The following is a 17,587-nucleotide window of genomic DNA, read 5'->3' on the forward strand; positions in this document are numbered from 1 at the left end:
TCCTGCCCCGGTTTGGTGTGAGTGGAAAGCCTGGTGTCGGTTTGAGTCGCCCCAACTGAGAGAAGCTGCCCAGTTCGGCCCGGCTCTGTCAAGCGCATCCTGTCCTTGGGGTGACGGGCGCTGGCTGCAAGCCACGGGGGTCTGTGTGTGCTGACCTTCCTGCTCCAGCCCCCGTGACCCCCATGCCTTTTAAGTTCCCAGTGTCCCCAGGTGGTCCCAAGGGCTTTGTGCATCTGGCTAGCTGTTGGAGGAATGGCTAGGGGCCCAGAGGCAGGGACCTGTCCTGGACTCACGGGTGGCTCTGGGCCCCAGAGCACCTGAGCACGCCGGCTCAGTGCAGGCCACTGCCGAGTCCTGCATCCTGCCAAGGCAAGGCTTCTGTGGCCTGCCCTGTGCCCAGCGGAGGTGGAGAGAGTGGATGTGGGTCCTCGGCTGGGGGCTGTGTCCTCAGCTGGTCGGTGGACAATCCAAGGAGAAGCCATGAGTCGTGGGTGGCTTCTCAGCTGGAACCAGGCTGGTGTTTACTGGGTGGGTGGGCCACAGCAGCATTGCTGTGCAGGGTGCGTGTGTGCCCTGGGCTGTGCCAGGTTGGCCCACGTGCCCCCGGCTGCTCCCTCTGCAGTGAAGGAGAGGCGGACCAGGTGGCCACCCTCACAGGTCCTGTGAGTTCCTTGTCCTGTCCGTTGTGCGTGGATGGCCAGTCTTCCCTGGAGTACCTGGGTATGTCCACTCCCGCCATCTGGGCGGGTTTCCATGGGACTTTTGTGGAGGTGCGCCCTGGTGGTATGTTGGGCGCGCCGGGCGGGCCTGTCTGTGGGAGTGGGGTTCGTTTGAGGCTGATAGGGAGACACACAGGGAGTGAGAGCTTACACTCACTGGTTCACTCCCTAGGCAGCTCCTGCAGCCAGGGCTGGGCCAGGCTGAAGCCAGGAGCATCCTCTAGGTCCTCCACGTGGGTGCAGGGGCTCAGGCACTTGAGCCATCCTCTGCTGCTTCCCCAGGTGTGTCAGAAGGGAGCTGGGTGAGAAGTGGGGCAGTCGGAGTGGAGCCCGTGCCCACCTGGGGCGTCAGTGCTGCAGGCGGCGGCGTTACCCACACTGACCCACAGGGTGCCTCTCAGTGATGCCTGCTGACATGGTTGACCCCGCCAAGGGGCAAGCCCTCCACCCTGACACAGTTCGTCTTGGCTCGTGGTCCTTTGCTGCATTGGCAGTGGGCAGGTGAGCATCTTTGGCTGTAGGTCAGACTGGCGCAGGTTCGCTTACAGGTGTGGGCCTGGGGCCGAGGAGGGAGGACCCTCAGCTTGCCATGCTCTAAGGAGTCTTGAGTTCTGAACTTGGACTTGCGAGCCCACCATGTGAGCACCTCAGATACCATTCATTTGTGGCGAAAGGCCTGGTGGGGTGCCTGGGGGGTGGGGGTCAGGCTGTGTTGGAGCTCCATCCGGGTGACTGGAGCTGGGAGGCCAGTGGGGTCTCTGGCTGCTGAGGCCGGTTCTGGGCCACCATGCAGTCTGGCAGCCTCACGTGGCCTCCCTGGTTGAGGGCTGGGCTCAGGGCTCAGCCGGACACCAGGGCGCGAGCTCCTGGGTCTGTTTGGAAGGTGACTCCAGCTGCAGGAGTTGGGTCACTTCCTCTGGGTTAAGTCAGGTGGGTTCCTGGGCCCGGCCTCAGGGCTTGCCGTGTCTCCGGGGGGGCAGTGACGACTAGAGCAGGAGCCTCCGGCTGGAGGCTGGTGAGCACCCGCGTGTGTGCTGGTGGTACCTTGGGTTCCCAAGTCCCCGTCCCCTTGTCCTGTGTGGGCCTGGTCCCTGTAGGTGCAGCAGCCCAGTTACTTGAAAACTCAGCTATCTTTAAACCATCTTCTCTTGGGGTCAGCATGAGGTGCTCCCGCTGGAGCCCACCCCCAGCCCGTGGGGCACTTGGGCCTGGGGGAGGGGTGCAGGAAGTGCCTCCCGTTACAGGGGCCTCTCGCCAAGGCCCAGGGCATCGTTCAGCCCCCAGCATCCACACCCCTGCAGAGCGTCCACACCCCTGCAGAGCGGTCCTGGGCCCACCTAGGATTGCCAACATCACTGAGCTGCCCCAGCCCACGCTGTCCTGAGTGGGCACCTCCATGTCTCGCAAAGGAAGCCAAGCATGCTCTCCCCCTCCCAGTGGTACCAGTGCCCAGGCTCTGGCCAGGGTCGCCACCTTACACAGCCCTGGTGAGATGGCCACCAAATGGGAACCAGAAGCAGGGGTCAGTGGAAGAGTCGAGTGGCCCAGCTGGGGGCTGTAACCTCCTCTGCACCCCAAAAGGACAGGTGAGTGTGGCTCAGCTCAGTGGCATGGCCTGTGCCTGGCAGGCTGGCCGGTGCTGTGCTCAGCACCGTGGGGCACGCATGGCACAGCGCTCAGAGAGGCTCAGAGCTGCAAGTCACTGCTGGCTGCCAAGGACAGCCTGGGAGGTGGTACGCACAGCCCACTGTGCGCGTGGGGCCAGCACCTTGCCTCACAGCCCAGCCAGTGCACAGGCTGAAGCTGGCTGGGCTCCCAGTCCTGCATCCCCACGCTCTCGCCTAATGTGGGAGCGACTCACGGTTGCCCGGTGCAGTCTGAGCGTGGTGCTTGTCGTGTGTGCCGGTGGTGCCATGAAAGGCATGGGCTGGGCGTGGCCTCTCAGCCCACAGCCCGGAAGTTGGGCAGCTGCCTGCAGGCTGGGAGCGGGCGTCGGTGCTCCGAGGCCCAGCTGTGTGTTGTGTCTGTTTCCATGGAGAACAGCGTGGGTGTCAGCCAGGGAGGGAGGAGGCTCAGGAGGCCCTGGCTGGGAGGGAGAGCTGGTGGCAGCTCCGCCGGGACCTTGGCTCTGACCCGTCCCTCCACAGCAGTCCCTGAGGAGCTGTGATGCTGCAAGGCTGTGTGGATTCTGGAACATTCCTTGGGCCTCTGTTCTGCCCCAGGTCAGCCCAGGACCCACTCCTTTAGTTGAAGTGATGGTGGTTAGGAAACTGCTCTTAGCCCAACCTCTGTCATGTCCCAGAAGCCAGAGTGAGCTGGCCTGGAGGGGTTGCGTTGTCGTGCTGGGCTCCCAGAGGGATCGGTACTGGTGGTGGGGCGAGGGTGGCCCCCTATGACATGGGGACAGGCCCTGCTGTGCTGGGACTCATGGGCAGCTGGGGGTCCAGCAGGGCCTGTCTGGCTAGCATCAGCTGCCCTTGGGCGGGATTGATGGATGGACCCCTGAGCTCTTCTTTGAAGATGAGTTTCAATAGATGAGGAAATGGCTGTGGGTTTCGCCGGTGCTGGGAGGCTGCCCAGGCTCCCAGCACAGGCCTAACTTGGTCAACAAGTGGTGTAGCATGCAGAGCTGCTGCCTCTGGTGCCGACATCCCGGAGGGGTGATCCATCCCTTGTTGACGGCCTGGGACCACAGCATAGGATGCCCAGGTTCCACATGGCAGACGCAGGGGAAGCTCTGGGCTCCTGGCTTCAGACTGGGCCCGGCTCTGGCCGTTGTGACCATGGTGTTGGGTGTGGGTGCCGTGTCTTCCCGCGGCACTAGACTGGTGGTCAGCGCCTTTGTCCCAGCCTCACCTCCAGGCTGGAGCGGACCAGCCTTACTCCAGGCCTGGGGTGGCACCTTGCCACCTGCTCACCGCCAGCCACAGCTGGGCCTGCCTGAGCAGAGCCGGGCTGCCCTTCCCAGGGGAGAAGCTGTTTGGGGGTGTTTCTGTTTAGATTTTGAAGATGGGAAAGTACTGGTCCTGGACAGGAAGTGTGTCCACATGGTTTCCTGCACAGGAAAAATTACAGTTTGGGGGAAAGTGAATTAAGCAAATGGCTCACTCCACAGTCCACATAGCCACGCGAGCTCTGCACGCAGGTGGGAGGGGCCGCCAGGCAGGCAGGGGGGTGTTGCCAGTGCCTAGCTTGGCTCCTCCCCTGGTTCTGAGAGACCCTGGACACCCCAGAGTCACCGCGGCTCTTTGCGTCTCCCTTGTGACCTTGGCCTGCCTGCCAAGGTGGGATAGCATGGAGGACCTGCCAGACATTGAAACCCCCACCCTTGACCCTGGGAGACACCTGGGGTACAAACTGGCCAGGGCTGTGTCCTTTGGGCAGGACCCCTGGGGTAGCTCCCTGGGATGGCTCCCTTGGCTCGGAGCTGCCACATGGCCAGTGGCCACAGGTCTGCTCAGATCGCTGTGGGGGCGAGGGTGGTGGTGGAGGCGACATGGCTTCCCCATCGAGTGGATTTGCTGAGCTGCAGGACCCCAGCCTTGTCCAGCACCCAGGGCTTCCTGCCACTTGGGCACAGCCTGTGGCACATGGGGTCTGTGATGGGACGGTTAGGTGAAGGCGGACAGGGGATGACCAGTGGCCGTGGCAGGCCTGTGGGCACAGCTGGGACTGAGGCCGGGGAGGGGGCTTGAGGGGAAGCCCAGCTACGGGCCTGGACTCCAGCAGGCAGCTGCGCCGAGCAGCGTCCAGTTTGGAGTGGCCATGTTGCTGCTGCCCGTGAGCCAGGGTGGTGATGGTGGCCATGGAGGTGGGGCAGGTGGGATGAAAGCCCTTGTCGCCCCCTCATCTCCCAGGGCTCCCTTGAAGGCAGGGAGGGGAGAGACCTTCCATCTGTTTGCTCACTTTGCAAATGTCCAAAACAGCCAGAGCTGGGCCAGGCCGAGTCCAGGAGCCAGGAGCTCCATCCAGGTCTCCTGCTGGGGCCGGGGTCTTCCCAGACACCTGACCACAGGCTGCCTCATTGCCTTGACACGCGGATTTTGCAGGAATCCTGCCTGCAGGAGCAGTGCTGGGAGCCTTGTGCCTTCCTCAGCAGCACTTCCTGCAGCTCGGGGCGGAAGGGCCTTTGTGCTCACGGTCTCGGGTGAGGGTGGCAGGCGGCCAGGCAGCCATCACGGCGCCCCTCCCTCCAGCCACGAGTCAGTGCGCTGGAATGTCTGCTGGGAGAGGAGAGTGGCCCTCCCTCCCTGTGCACTGGAGGTGGAGCCTCGGCCAGGCTGCAGCGCTGGGACCCCGGCCTGGGAGGTGGAGCCTCGGCCAGGCTGCAGCCTCTGACCCCGGCCTGGGAGGTGGAGCCTCGGCCAGGCTGCCGCAGCTCAGACCCTTGCAATTTCACCTTGTGTATTGTTGGGTGCTGTGTGTTCTTGTTTTGAAAGCCAAGTTTCCAGGGTCGCAATGTTGTCAAAACTGTCCACAGGGGAGCTCTGGACTTGCCCTGGGGGTTGCAGGGGCTGGACAGGAGTCCAGCATCTTCCTGAAGCCCACGTGGCAGAGGCGAGCGGGTCAGGCTGCCATGCCCCACCCCAGCCCCAGCCCGCCTCTGGCCTAGCCTGGCCTGCCCTAGGCTCCTTCCCCACGTTCTCCCTTGCGGCTAGTGGGCGCCTCCTGTTGGCAGAGCCACAGCCGCAGCCCTGGCCCAGGCCCCAGGCACACAGGTGCAGGTTCCCCCAGCCCCCACTGGGGGGGGCGGTGGAGGGGGAGGCTGGCCTGGCCACGGCCACAGCGACTTGTCCTATTGAAGTTCCGTGGGGCCTTGGCAATCTGGAGTTGGTATTTCCAGCTTGTTGTGGGGTTTGGCGTTGTCTTGCAAATTTAATCCACTTCCTCTTGCGCTGCAATCCTCAGAAAATAGGTTAATTTAGGCATGATGTGAAATACGAATTGTCATGTGTAAAATATTAATGGTACTTACAAAAATAGCTTTGTAATTTCTGAAACTGTGAAATCTTGACGAAGGTCCACCCTGGCCTCCTGAGCTCGCCCTGCCTCCTCCCCACAGGTGCTCCCAGCCAAGGACTGAAGGCCATGGGTGACCCTTCACCCCGACCTTGAGGGTACTCCTGCCCCCCTCGTCTCCCCGACAGGCGGAGAGTGACACCCACGCGGGGGTGGCTTCTGGGGGTGCTGCAGAAGAGCAGATGGGAGCTCTGGCAGCTGGGGAGGGGGTGCTGAGCCGAAGGGGCACCCTCCCAGGGCCTCTGCTGACCGTGTTGGCGTCTGTCATGGTCCTCCTGGGGCAGGCAGTGGCTGTGCCGTCCTGGACCAGTAGAGGCCTCAGTGTGTCTGTGGGCTGCTGAGGACAGGTGCTGGGGACTGCCATCCCCTGTGGGCCTGATTCAAGTCCCGGCTGCTCCACTTCCCATCCAGCTCCCTGCTGGGGCCCTGAGAGAGCAGTGGGTGACGGCCTGTTGTGCTGGGTGTCTGTCTTCTGTAACTGCCTTTCATATAAATAAACTCTTTAACAAAATACAGTGAAATAAACAGGACAGATTGTGCCATGGGGGTCTGTCCACGCCTTGGATCGACCGCTGTCCAACTTGCTTTGAGGGACAGGCCCTGTGAGGCCTTTCTGCATGCACGGGGCTACATGATCCACCTTGACCACAGATCCCCGGGCGATCCTGGAGGTTGAAGGCTGTGCAGCCTCCTCTCCCTGGGATAGGACGTCTCAGGGTATGGCTGGCTGCACCTGGGAGCTGTGGTTGAGGGCTGGTATGTGGTGGATGCCTGGAGGGGCTGGCTCCCAGGGCTGGGCACTGGATGGGGCTGTCGAGTCAGAGTGCCTTGCTCCGAGCTGCACTGCCTGTGGGCTTACGCAGTGCTTCCTCCAGCCAAGAACCCGTCGTGGGCACTCTAGGTTTGTGGAGTATGTGGGCTGGCAGGGCCGGGGTAGATTGAGGTGTGATATCCCACGGGAATTGCTGTTCCCTGATGCCTAGGTTGGGGTGGGGTGGGGTATGGACAGGCAGAGCCTGGGGCGTGGGGCAGCCATGGGCTCCTGGGAGGGCTTGCCTTGTGCTGCAAAGGGGTCCCTGTAGGAGCTCTTGGGAGTGAGCCTGCTAGGGCCTGCAGGAGGCAGGGGCAGGTGGAGGGTGTTAGCACCTCAGCCACCATGGAGTCCTTGCTGGCTTGGCCTGCCTCCAGGCCCCCCTTGTAGTGTGCCATAGAACTGCCTGCCCTCTGCTTCCTGGGCCTGGCCAGGCTGGCACGGCAGCATAGACCAGGGCACCGGCCATGGGTGTTCAGGGCTGTGGGGAAGGCCTTGCACCGGGTGCAGCAGTGACCCTCTCAGGAGCTGTGCGTGAGCCTGTGGTTCGCAGTGTGGACACTGGCCTGCTCTCCCTGTCCGTGTCACTTCGGTCTCCTCCCCATGCTTTGTGGAGGACTGCAGTCAGCAAAGACCCCCAACCGCAGCAGTCCCCGGGGTCACTGCCGTGGGTCTGGCTTTCTGGTGGAGATTTGAGGAACAGAGCTGTGACTGGACCGTGGACGTCCCTCTCGGAGAGTGAAGTGTGTATCCACGTCGGTGCCTGACTTGGGGCCCCACACCTGGCAGTGCCCTCCGAGCTGGCCTGCTTCCGGGTGTGCCAGCTTTAGACTTTGGCCATGCCGTGTGTTCCTATGTGGCTGCCTGTGATGGCTGGTGCATGTGCCTCATGTTGGCTTGGGCTTGGGTTAGGGGACAGTCCTGTCCCCGTCTCCAGTGCCTCACATGTCTTCCCAAGCCACAACCATGCCAGGTCGGCTGGTCTGGAAGTGGGGTACCTTTTGGGTCTTGTACTCCTAGGACAGCTGTTGTGAGGCGGCCGTGGTTAAGGAGGCTCCAGACATGTGCCGAAGTGTGGGGCAGCGTGTGCAAGGGTTGCTCCGTGTCCCCTCCCCCTGCCCCCCATGGCTGGGCTTTGTTCCCGTTCGGTCAGTTTTGTTGGTACCATTCTTTTTTTTTGCGCCCCTAAGACTGACTTGTTGGAAAGAGTGAGTGAGAGCTGTCCACTGGTTCTCTCCCCATGTAGCCACAGTGGCTGAGTCAGAAGCCCAGGGCTCCTGGAGTGCTGGAGCCGTGGCCTGCTGCTGGGATCTGGCCGAGAATGAGGCATGCCAGCACTCTGTGCCAAGAAAGCACAGCTCCTGCTCGGATGCGGTCCCACCATTTCCATTTTCCTGCTGTTCCCTGGAGAAGGGCTGCATTGGGGTCTCGAAGCCTGCACCTGCCATGATCGCTGGCCTACCCCTTGCCCTGTGGGAGCCCCCTTGTTTGATGGCTGTGGCTTCTAGGAGGGCTGTCCCTTGCCCTGCGGGAGCTCCCTTGGGGGCCTTGGTGCCAGTTCTGTGGGCCGGGGACTCTGAGTCTGCCCAGCTCATCTCCATGCCCTGCCTTCCTGCACCTCTCTGGGACACCATCCTGTGCAGGACACTCCTGGTAGCTCAGGTGCTGCTCCACCCCACTCATGGTTGCCCCCAGGAGACCTCACCTCTTAGATGTGCAACCTGGCACACTCGTGGTAGACCCCGCACCCCTCCTCGGTAGACTGGGGCAGCCTTACCTGTCTTCCTGCCATGCCAGTGGCTTGTGGTCAGAGGGAGCTGCTGTCCTCTGAAACATCGCCGCGTGCTGCCTTGCGGTTACCGTTGACCTGGGGGGCTTGGGGCCGTGTGGGCTGCCCACCCCCCACAGGGCAGCTGAGGCCCCTGGCTGGACGCAGAGGGCATCTCCGCTGGGCCTGGCTGGGAGGCTTCTCCCCAGCCAGCTCTGCTGGGCGCAAGGTGCAGCTCCAGACGTCCTGAGAGATAAAGGGTTGGGCCAGAAGTAGGTGGGGAGGGGGCTGGCCTAGCTGCCCAGCCGGACGCACAGAGACCATGCCTGTGTGCCTGAGGTCTCTCCGTGGATCCTGCTGAGATGTCTGGGCCCACGTTCTGCCAGGGCCAGTGCATTGAGGCTCAGCATGGTCCAGGGGTCTGCACGCAGTGAAGGAAAGTAGTAAGGGTCTTGGGAGTAGCCACCAGTTCTAGGACTTGGAAGCCCCCTTGAATGAGACCTGAGGAATCGGCCTGAAGCCAGTGCCGTCCCAGGTGCGGCAGCACTGGGCAGGAAGGGCTTGGGGTCTCTCATGGGCCCCACCCTCTGCCCTGCACCTGGCCGTCCTGGGTGTCACATGGCACCGTAGTGTGGCCCTGCATGGTCAGCTGTCCAGAGAACTTGTCCCAGCAGCTATGGGCCTGGCACTGGAAGGGAGGATGTGTGTACCAAGACAGGGCTGTTGGCAGTGCCCATGGCAGGGCTATGTGCCACCTCTGTCAGCGCCACTTACTCGAGGTATACCTGGAAGTTTGCAAAGCCTGGCCCAGCCAGAAACCCACTGGCCACTCCGAGTGGGGAGGGGTCACAGAGTGTGGAAGCCCGAGTGCTGAGGGACCTGCTAGTGTCAGCAGCTGTAGAGAGGGGTCTGCATCCTGAGCTGAGCTCTTCCAGGTTAGCTTGAGGCTCCAGGGTCTTTCCTGGCAGAGCCTCTGGGGTGAAGTGTGCTGCAGAGTTCTGGGAACTGTGTGGTCCCAGGCAATATTGCAGCCAGGGGTCGACCAGTGGGCCTGGACCCCCATGGAGACCTGGTGCCTGCTGCTGGCCTAGGCTGGCCCTGCACAACCGGGGACGTCCTGAGGCAGGGCCAAGGGAGACCACTCAGCCCCAGGCCTGACCCCAGATCCCCATGGCAGGCTGTGGTGCCCGTCAGATCAGCGGGAAGCCAGGGTCAGGAGTGGAATGAAGGGGGCCCCCGGGGCCTGGTGGCAGCCACAGTGCCCCTGCTGGTGAGCTAACTGCCCCCGTGGAGGCCCACCCCCTTCTCACTTGCTGAAAAACATTTCATGACTTTGATCTAGAAGCTGAAAAGGTTCTTGCACCCACTGATCCAGCCCCAAGTGTGTCATAGCTAAGCCTGGACAGACAAGAGCCTGGAACACCAGCCTGGGCTCTACCCCAGCAGGTGGCAGGGACCCACGAGGTGGGGGTTGGCAGCCTGGACCCACACTGGTGCCTGGTGTTGGGCCACGGGAATGTCGGTGGCATCTGGACTGTGCTCACTCTTATCGCTCCTGTGGGGCCGCAAGCCCTGGGACTCTCCCTGGTTTGTGGCGTTCGTCGGGACAACCTGGCAAGGCCCTCAGCCCAGAAATGGACAGGGCTGTTGGCCCAGAGACCTGCTCTCGGGCTCCTCTGGTTGCTGGCTGGCTGAGGGGGCAGCGTGGGTTGCACAGGCCCTCCCTTCTGCCTGTTGGGACTGTCAGACCATGATTTTGTCAGATCAGCAGAGGGGTGGGGAGGCCAGCTCTGCAGCTGCCCCCGAGCTGCCCTCGGCTGACGGTCTCCTCGGACCCAGCAGGGACTGTTGGTCAGTCTGGGTCTCGGCTCTGCCCTGGGAAGCATGGGAGAGGTAGCGCAAACACATGAGCTGGGTGCGTGCTGCTCGCTGGTGCTGCCTGCTTGCCGGGGTGCAGCCCTGCACAGGGCACAGGCCTGCCAAGTAGCTCTGCTCTTCCCATCACTGTGCTAGGGCCCAGGGCCTGTTGGGAAAGGGAAGCCGGGGGTGCCCTTCCTCGTCCTGGCAGCTCTGGCCCAGCCACAGCTGCAGCTGCGTGGGGCTGGCGGCGTAGCCACAGACGTCTGACACGCCTCCCCGCCGCATCTGAGGTTTCTCGGCAGTCGCTCCGTCTTGCAGGTTTCCTGGGTGAGAGTGGCGCATGTTTCCATGCCTGTGAGACAGGAAGCCCCACCCTGGCGGTGCACCTGGGCGTCCTCCGCAGCGAGGCTGCTGGGTGCTGCTCTTGCAACCCAGGCCAGCGTGTTGCCCCTGCTTGTCCCCTGCACACTGCCTCCATGTCTGTATCCCATGGGAGCTGGCCTTGGCCCAGCAGGTCCTTCTCACCTGGCCTGGCTGTGGGACAGAGGGCCTGGCAGCCGTACCAGCATCAGGCCTGCAGGTGGTGTGCGTGTCCCCAAGTGGTGGCCTCTGGCTCGCCTTCCTGTGTACAGCTCCCAGCTGGGGCGCCAGCGCGGTCCCATCTGTCTCTGTGTAACCCCAAGTCTTTCCTGGTTCACTCCTGCCCAGAATACCAACCAGGGTTTTGTTGACACAGGTCGCCGAGCCTCCAGCCTCCGTAAGAGCCAAAACAGACGACGCCTCTTCCCAGTCCCCCGCGTCTTCCGACAAGGACAAGTCGTCCAGCTGGCTGCGGGCACTGCCTGGCTCCTCCAGCAAGGTGCCGGTCAGGCCCGCGGGGAGGGGGGCCCTGGGCTGCTCCCCAGTGGACTCTGCTGCTGGCCCTGCCACTGGCCAGCTGCTCATGCAGCGGCTCCTTCCCGACAGGGCCTCAGCTGTGTGCATCCTCGCCAGCGTCTCTCTGCGTTCCGACCCTGGTCCCCTGCAATCTCCAGTGAGAAGGAGCTGTCACCCCACCTGCCGGCACTGATCCGAGACAGGTGACAGCTGCACCCCACCCCACCCCCTGCTGCCCCCAGGAGCCCCTCGCCTCCTGCCAAGGCACCGTACTAGTGCTGCTGTGTATTGTTGGCATCAGGATGGAGCTGCCTGGACCTCTCTGGTTCTTGGGGGGCCCTGCCTGGCAGGGTTCATGGTCTAGGAAAGCTGTTCTCCAAGGGGTGTGCCCTGTGGTGGCTTCTGCATGCTGTGGCGGGTGGGCAGAACGCCATGCCAGCTCCTGCACCCCCCTGCAGCTTTTACTCCTACAAGAGCTTTGAGACTGCCGTGGCCCCCAACGTGGCCCTTGCGCCACCAGCCCCAAAGGTCGTGAGCAGCCCGCCGTGCACCGTCGTATCCCGGGTGCCAGAACCTCTCCCCACGTGCATCCAGCCACGGAAGCGAAAGCTGGCAGTGGATGCCCCTGGAGCCCCAGAGGTGCTGGCACCTGGCCCTGGCCCGGAGGAAGACAAGGACTCGGAGGCAGAGGTGGAAGTGGAGAGTAGAGAAGAATGTAAGTGCGTGGGCTAGCTGGGGCCAGGGCACAGGCGTGCAGCTGGGCCTCCGTGGGCACCCGCTGACGGGCCCTGGGGGCGCGGGGCTGTGTGGCTGGGCCTCCATGGGCGCCTGCTGACTTGCCCCCATCTCTGTCCTCAGTCACCTCCTCCCCGTCCTTTGCCTCGTCCAGCTCCGCCAAAGACCTGAGCTCCCCAGGCGTGCGTGCCCCACCCTCGGCTGCCCCAGACCCTGTGGCCCAGGCTGATACTCCGAGCGGGCTGGAGGCAGAGCTGGAGCACCTGCGACAGGCCCTGGAAGGCGGCCTGGACACGAGGGAGGCCAAGGAGAAGTTCCTGCACGAGGTGGTCAAGATGCGCGTGAAGCAAGAGGAGAAGCTGAGCGCAGCCCTGCAGGCCAAGAGGAGCCTGCACCAGGTGAGGCCGTGTGTGCGCTGACGGGGTGTGCACCAGGTGAGGCCGTGTGTGCGCTGACGGGGTGTGCACCAGGTGAGGCCGTGTGTGCGCTGACGGGGTGTGCACCAGGTGAGGCCGTGTGTGCGCTGACGGGGTGTGCACCAGGTGAGGCCGTGTGTGCGCTGACGGGGTGTGCACCAGGTGAGGCCGTGTGTGCGCTGACGGGGTGTGCACCAGGTGAGGCCGAGTGTGCGCTGACGGGGTGTGCACCAGGTGAGGCCGTGTGTGCGCTGACGGGGTGTGCACCAGGTGAGGCCGTGTGTGCGCTGACGGGGTGTGCACCAGGTGAGGCCGTGTGTGCGCTGACGGGGTGTGCACCAGGTGAGGCCGAGTGTGCGCTGACGCGGTGTGCACCAGGTGAGGCCGTGTGTGCGCTGACGGGGTGTGCACAGGGAGTGTGTGTGCTGACGGGGTGTACAGGAAGTATGTGCACGCTGACGCGGTGTGGGGTGTGAGTGTGCACCAGCGGTATGTATGTGATGTGTGTGTACACTCCCGTGTGTGTGCTGTCTCTCCAAGGTGCCTGCTGTCTGCACAGCCTAGGGCCTCCCTTGCAGCTTTTTTTTTTTTAAATGTGTTTGAAGAGCTGAGTTACATAGAGAGGGAGAAACAGATCCACCATGCACAAATGGGTGACAGGCAGCGTGGTGCTGGACCACAGCCATGAGCCCGGTTGGGTCCCCCTCGTGGAGTGGCAGCAGCGGCAGTCGTGCAAACGTTCGGGCCGACCTCCACTGCCTCGCAGACCACGAGCGGGAAGCTGGGTGGCCAAGTGGAGCAGCCGGGACTCAAGCTGCTGTCACGGGTAGTGGCTTCATCCCAGCGCCGACCTTCTGTTTGTTCTGCCATGACGAGGGGAGCCCGGGGGCCCTTAGGGGCTCCATTCTCAGCCCAGCGGCCCTCGTGTGTCTGTGGCCGGAGTGGGTTATAGCTGAACGGGAAGGCAGGATGTACGCCTGCGCGTTCTGAGCCCTTGCAGGACAGACCTGGACCCGTGGGCAGCTGCTGGCAGCCCAAAGCTGGGGCCTCCCTGTGGGGCATAGGGCTGGTGGGCATAGGGCTGGAGGCCGGGGCCTGAGCCCGCCGCGCATCCCCCACCTCCAGGAGCTGGAGTTCCTGCGCGTGGCCAAGAAGGAGAAGCTGCGGGAGGCCACGGAGGCCAAGCGCAGCCTGCGGAAGGAGATCGAACGGCTCCGTGCCGAGAACGAGAAGAAGATGAAGGAGGCCACGGAGGTGCGCCTGCGCCTCAAGCGGGAGCTGGAGCAGGCGCGGCAGGCCCGGGTATGCGACCAGGGCTGCGAGGCCGGCCGCCTGCGCGCCAAGTACTCGGCCCAGGTAGGCGGCGGGCCGCAGCAGCTGTGGGGTGTGCTGGGCCGCAGGTGGCCGAGCCTGGGACCGTGCTGTCTCCACCCGGGTCCTGTCGGGACCACAGAGGCCCCGGGAACGGCCCTGCTGGCTGGTTTGCACAGGGCCAGGCCCGGGAGGTGGGAGGGTGGCTGGGGCTGGTGGGGGACAGGACGGAGGAGGCGGTCATGGGGGCTCGCCCGGCGGGGCCTGACCGTCATGTCCTTTCAGATCGAGGACCTGCAGGTGAAGCTGCAGCATGCCGAGGCCGACCGTGAGCAGCTGCGGGCCGACCTGCTGCGGGAACGTGAGGCCCGCGAGCACCTGGAGAAGGTGGTGAAGGGGCTGCAGGAGCAGCTGTGGCCCCGGCCCGAGCACACGGCCGGTGAGGGCACTGCCGAGCTGGAACCCTAACGGCCGCAGCCCGGACTTGCCCACCGGCGCGGCGGCCGCCAGCACACGTCTCACTGTGCCTCCCTGCGCGGTGTCAGCAGCCACATGCTGGCGGGGGCCACTGCCCAGGGACCGGCTCCCGTGGCAGCTCGTGGCTGCTCCTCCGCTTGCTAGAACATTCTAACATTTACACTTTTGTTATAAGCTATTTAAACCAATATGGAGACTTGAGACTCAGAAAACCAACCTTTTTTAATGACCGACTTTTCAAAGCCCCAACACGTGATGCCATCCGAGACCCGGGGCAGCACCGCCTGCCCGCCGGGAAGCCATCTCCACCCCTCGGTGCCCACGGCGGCAGTGGACAGCACAGATGTCTTCAGAGTCTATTTTTTCAGCCCTGGGACCCGACTCCCTCGCTGCCGCCAGGAGGAGTGGGGGGAGGGAGCACCACGTGCGAGATGAGCCCACGCTGCCCGTCTGATGCCCCATGCCAGGGCACCAGGAAGGGCAGGCCCAGGCGTTGTGCAGGGACCGTCCCTCGGCCCCCTGGGCCCCCTCGGCCCCAGGGCCCATCCGCCGCCCGCAGGCCCTGACCTGCGCCCGGTGGGGGGGGCCTGGCCGGCCGGGCCCACCCTCAGCCCCTGAGCCCCGTGCCTATGGCACCTCCCCCTTGAGGTCTGAGGCTGCAGCGTCGGAACAACGCAGCATCCCATCCCGTGTGTGCGTGCGTCCGTCCGTTCATGTAGCCGTGACCCTGTACCTAGAACTGCACTTTGTCCCCGCCCTGCTCCCGTCCCCGGTGAGCCGAGCTTTTCCCCGACGGAGCAGCCCTCAGTGCTGCTCAGGCCCTCTGGTGCTCGCAACAGGGAGTCCCACGGAACGGAGACGCCGCGCTGGACCGAGGGGGTCGCTCTGTGCCTTCCAGCATCTTGTACAGCCCACCCTGACGCGTCTTACGCCCCCGTCTCCAGTAGCGATGGAACCTGCCAGAATAAGTTAGTGCATTTATTCCAGATAATCTCGTTTACTCGCGACTGTTTATGCAAATCATAGAAGGTTTCTGACGCCCAAGCTTGAAGAACGACTCTGCGGTGGACAAGAGGCGGCCACCAGCCCGTGATCGAGGTATTTATTAACGGAAGGAAAGTCTTCACTCGAAGCCGTAACCACAAACCGTGGCTGCCGACCCTTAGGCGGTACCGCCTGCAAGTCGCCCCAGCCCCTGCCAAGTGCCCTGCTAAGGGGCATGGCCTGTGCGCCCCCTCCGGGGCAGGTCCACCCTGGGCATTAGCTCGTGGATACCCCCTGCCCTGTTTTGCCACGTGTCTTTTCCATCACTTTCTTGAGGGAAACCAAGTGGTTTTGTCAGAGCCTAGCTTTAATGTGTCGGCCTCCGTGTGGCTTCTGTGTCACCCAGCCTGAGATGGCAAGGGCCAGCCAGGCTGCCAGTCCCCTCGCTCCGCAGGGAGAAGCCGGGGGTGGAGCCTCTCCTGGCCTGGCTGGGCTCTGGCCCAGCGCCCCACCCCGGCCCTGGAAGCCGAGGCGGACAGGCTCCCTTCACCAGCAGCTCAGCCCCGCTGGGCCCTGTACCCCTGAGGCCTGGATGCCCACCCTGGGCTGGGCTCCAGTTCTCCGGGCAGCTTCGTGCCCTGGCTCCCTCCCGGTGCCTGTGGGGGCCGGGGTCGGGCATCCCCTGGGCAGGCTAGGCTGTTGACTCCCGTCTAGGACCCTCCACCAGACGCCGTCCGTCCAGTGTCCGTCCAGTTGTTTTCTCTGCCAGGAGAGAAGGTATTTTACGAAGGGAAAACCAACAGCAATAACGTTGCTATCTCGAGCAGCTAAGCGCCACTAACTGCCGCAGCCAGGGCGAGGACCGCTGTGCGCATCCCTCCGCGACGCCGTTGTATCATACGCGGACATGCCGGCCCCTCCTCCCCGTGCCCGTCCTGTTTTCTGGGTTTTAACGGACATGCTCCATGCGGGGGCCAGAGAAGCGCCCACCGCCGGCCCGATCCTGTCCACTGCCGCCCGCTGGGCTGGGGCGGGGCGTTTCCGTTCTTGCTTTAAGTCAGGAGTCACAAATGACTTTTTTTTTCAATTAAGGAAAAAAAGAAAAGCCACTTCGACCTTTCCAGCCCCGGCCACCCCGCACCCCGCGACCTTTGCTGCTGCTACGATATTGCTTCCTCGGCTACTCGGGAACTATTTTTATGTAATTAATGTACGCTTTCTCGTTTATAAATGCCTGATTTCAACAGATCCAGCTGCTTCTGTGTGCCAAGGGACCCGGAGCCAGGCCTGTGGGTGTCCCCTCCATGGACACCATTTCGGGGGGCCCTTGAGGTCCTGCACCCAGCATGCTGGCCTGGCCTCCTGGGGGGTGAATTCTCGGGGCCCTGACGTCACAGCAGGACACCCCCGGGGAGAACCCGAAGCCAGGGCCAGAGGGGGGCTTGCTCACAAGCAGCCCCTCCCCTGGGACCCCAGAGTAGAGTATGTGGGTCAGGCTCACAGAACCTGCCCTGGGGGCTGTTTCAGCAGGGCACTAACCAGTCCAGCTGCCCACCTCCAAGCCCCCAGGCCCTGCCTCACCAGGTTGACTTCTGCATGTACCAGCCGCCCGACACCCGTCTTCTGAGCCCCATAGGTTTCGCCCAGGCCGCTTTCCCCCATCCACCTGACTGAGGTCCTGTGGTCAGGGGCTGACAGCAGCCACAGACCCTTCCTCAGGGAGGCGGTCACAGACTGGCAGGGGTTACAGGGCCAGCCACGTTCCCAGCCTGGCCAACCACGTTCCCAGCCTGGCCCAGGCTTGGCCTTCCACACCCCGGGCGCCTGTCCCAGTGTCAGAAGGCCTGCATCAGGTCTTCCTGCACAGGACATGGCTGTGGGGAAGGGCAGGGAGGCCCCCTCTGCCATTTGGGAACTGGATGCCTGCCCACCCCTGCCACCCCGTGGTCCTGTGACGCACGTGGCCATCTGCGCCCAGCCCTGGAGCAGGTGGCCCCACCGCGGGTGGGCACAGCAGCCTGTGTGGGGCCAGGTGTCCTGCCATGCTGAACCTCAGCCCGCGTGACCAGGAAGCTGGGCCCTGGCGTAGTGCGCCTGGGGGAACCTGGGCTGGGGGCTGAGTCCACCAGCCCTGCCCAGGCCCGCTTAGGGTATCAGCCTGGTAAGCACGCCCAGGGCTCTGGGGGAGGCCAGGCAGGGGCACCCCAGCTTCCGCCGTGGTCCAGAGCTGGGACGGCCCTGCTGGCTTTGGACAGTCTTCCTGGGTGCCAGCGTGTGACCTGACTGCACGAGTGTGCAGGTACGTGGGCATGTGGAGAGGCAGGAGCCGGACAGTAGAGCCGCTGTGTACGCGCCAGTGGGTAGGAGGGAGGCAGCCTCTGCCAGGCCCTGGTGCCCCCGTACGCCTTCCCTCCAGCCAAGCCCCACCCCACCCCTACTGCCTTCACCAGAACCCCCGGGCCCCCGGGCCCTACCGCCCCAGCCCCAGTCAGCCCTTGCCAGGCCACCCTGCTTGGCCCTGACCCTGTTGCAGGACTCATGGGCTGGAAGGAGGGGCTCCACTGCCCGGCCTGGTGCAGGGGTTCTGGGGCTGGGGGTACCAGAGGGCCCC

At 63.9% G+C, this 17,587-nt stretch overlaps 1 protein-coding gene across 3 annotated transcripts in view; it reads left to right on the forward strand.

Annotated features, from left to right (window-relative positions):
* Positions 1–16,224, forward strand: part of SKI (SKI proto-oncogene) — a 39,286-nt gene extending 23,062 nt beyond the window's left edge. The window contains exons 2-8 of one of the 3 annotated variants that reach the window (XR_005884677.1): positions 10,914–11,036; positions 11,144–11,256; positions 11,512–11,768; positions 11,912–12,186; positions 13,330–13,560; positions 13,801–15,090; positions 15,746–16,224. Coding sequence is in view for 2 of the 3 variants with exons in the window: in XM_040987781.1 (XP_040843715.1) it covers positions 10,914–11,036; positions 11,144–11,256; positions 11,512–11,768; positions 11,912–12,186; positions 13,330–13,560; positions 13,801–13,983 (1,182 nt within the window). In the remaining variant the exon portion in view is untranslated. Of the gene's footprint in view, positions 1–10,913; positions 11,037–11,143; positions 11,257–11,511; positions 11,769–11,911; positions 12,187–13,329; positions 13,561–13,800 lie in introns of all 3 variants that reach the window. The other 2 variants (XM_040987781.1, XM_040987783.1) reach the window with 2 other exon arrangements.
* The last annotated feature ends 1,363 nt before the right edge of the window (positions 16,225–17,587 follow it).

The sequence above is a fragment of the Ochotona curzoniae genome, unplaced genomic scaffold (assembly GCF_017591425.1).
Source record: "Ochotona curzoniae isolate NIBS_2020 unplaced genomic scaffold, NIBS_Ocur_1.0 contig_4792, whole genome shotgun sequence".
Taxonomy (NCBI): Eukaryota; Metazoa; Chordata; class Mammalia; order Lagomorpha; family Ochotonidae; genus Ochotona; species Ochotona curzoniae.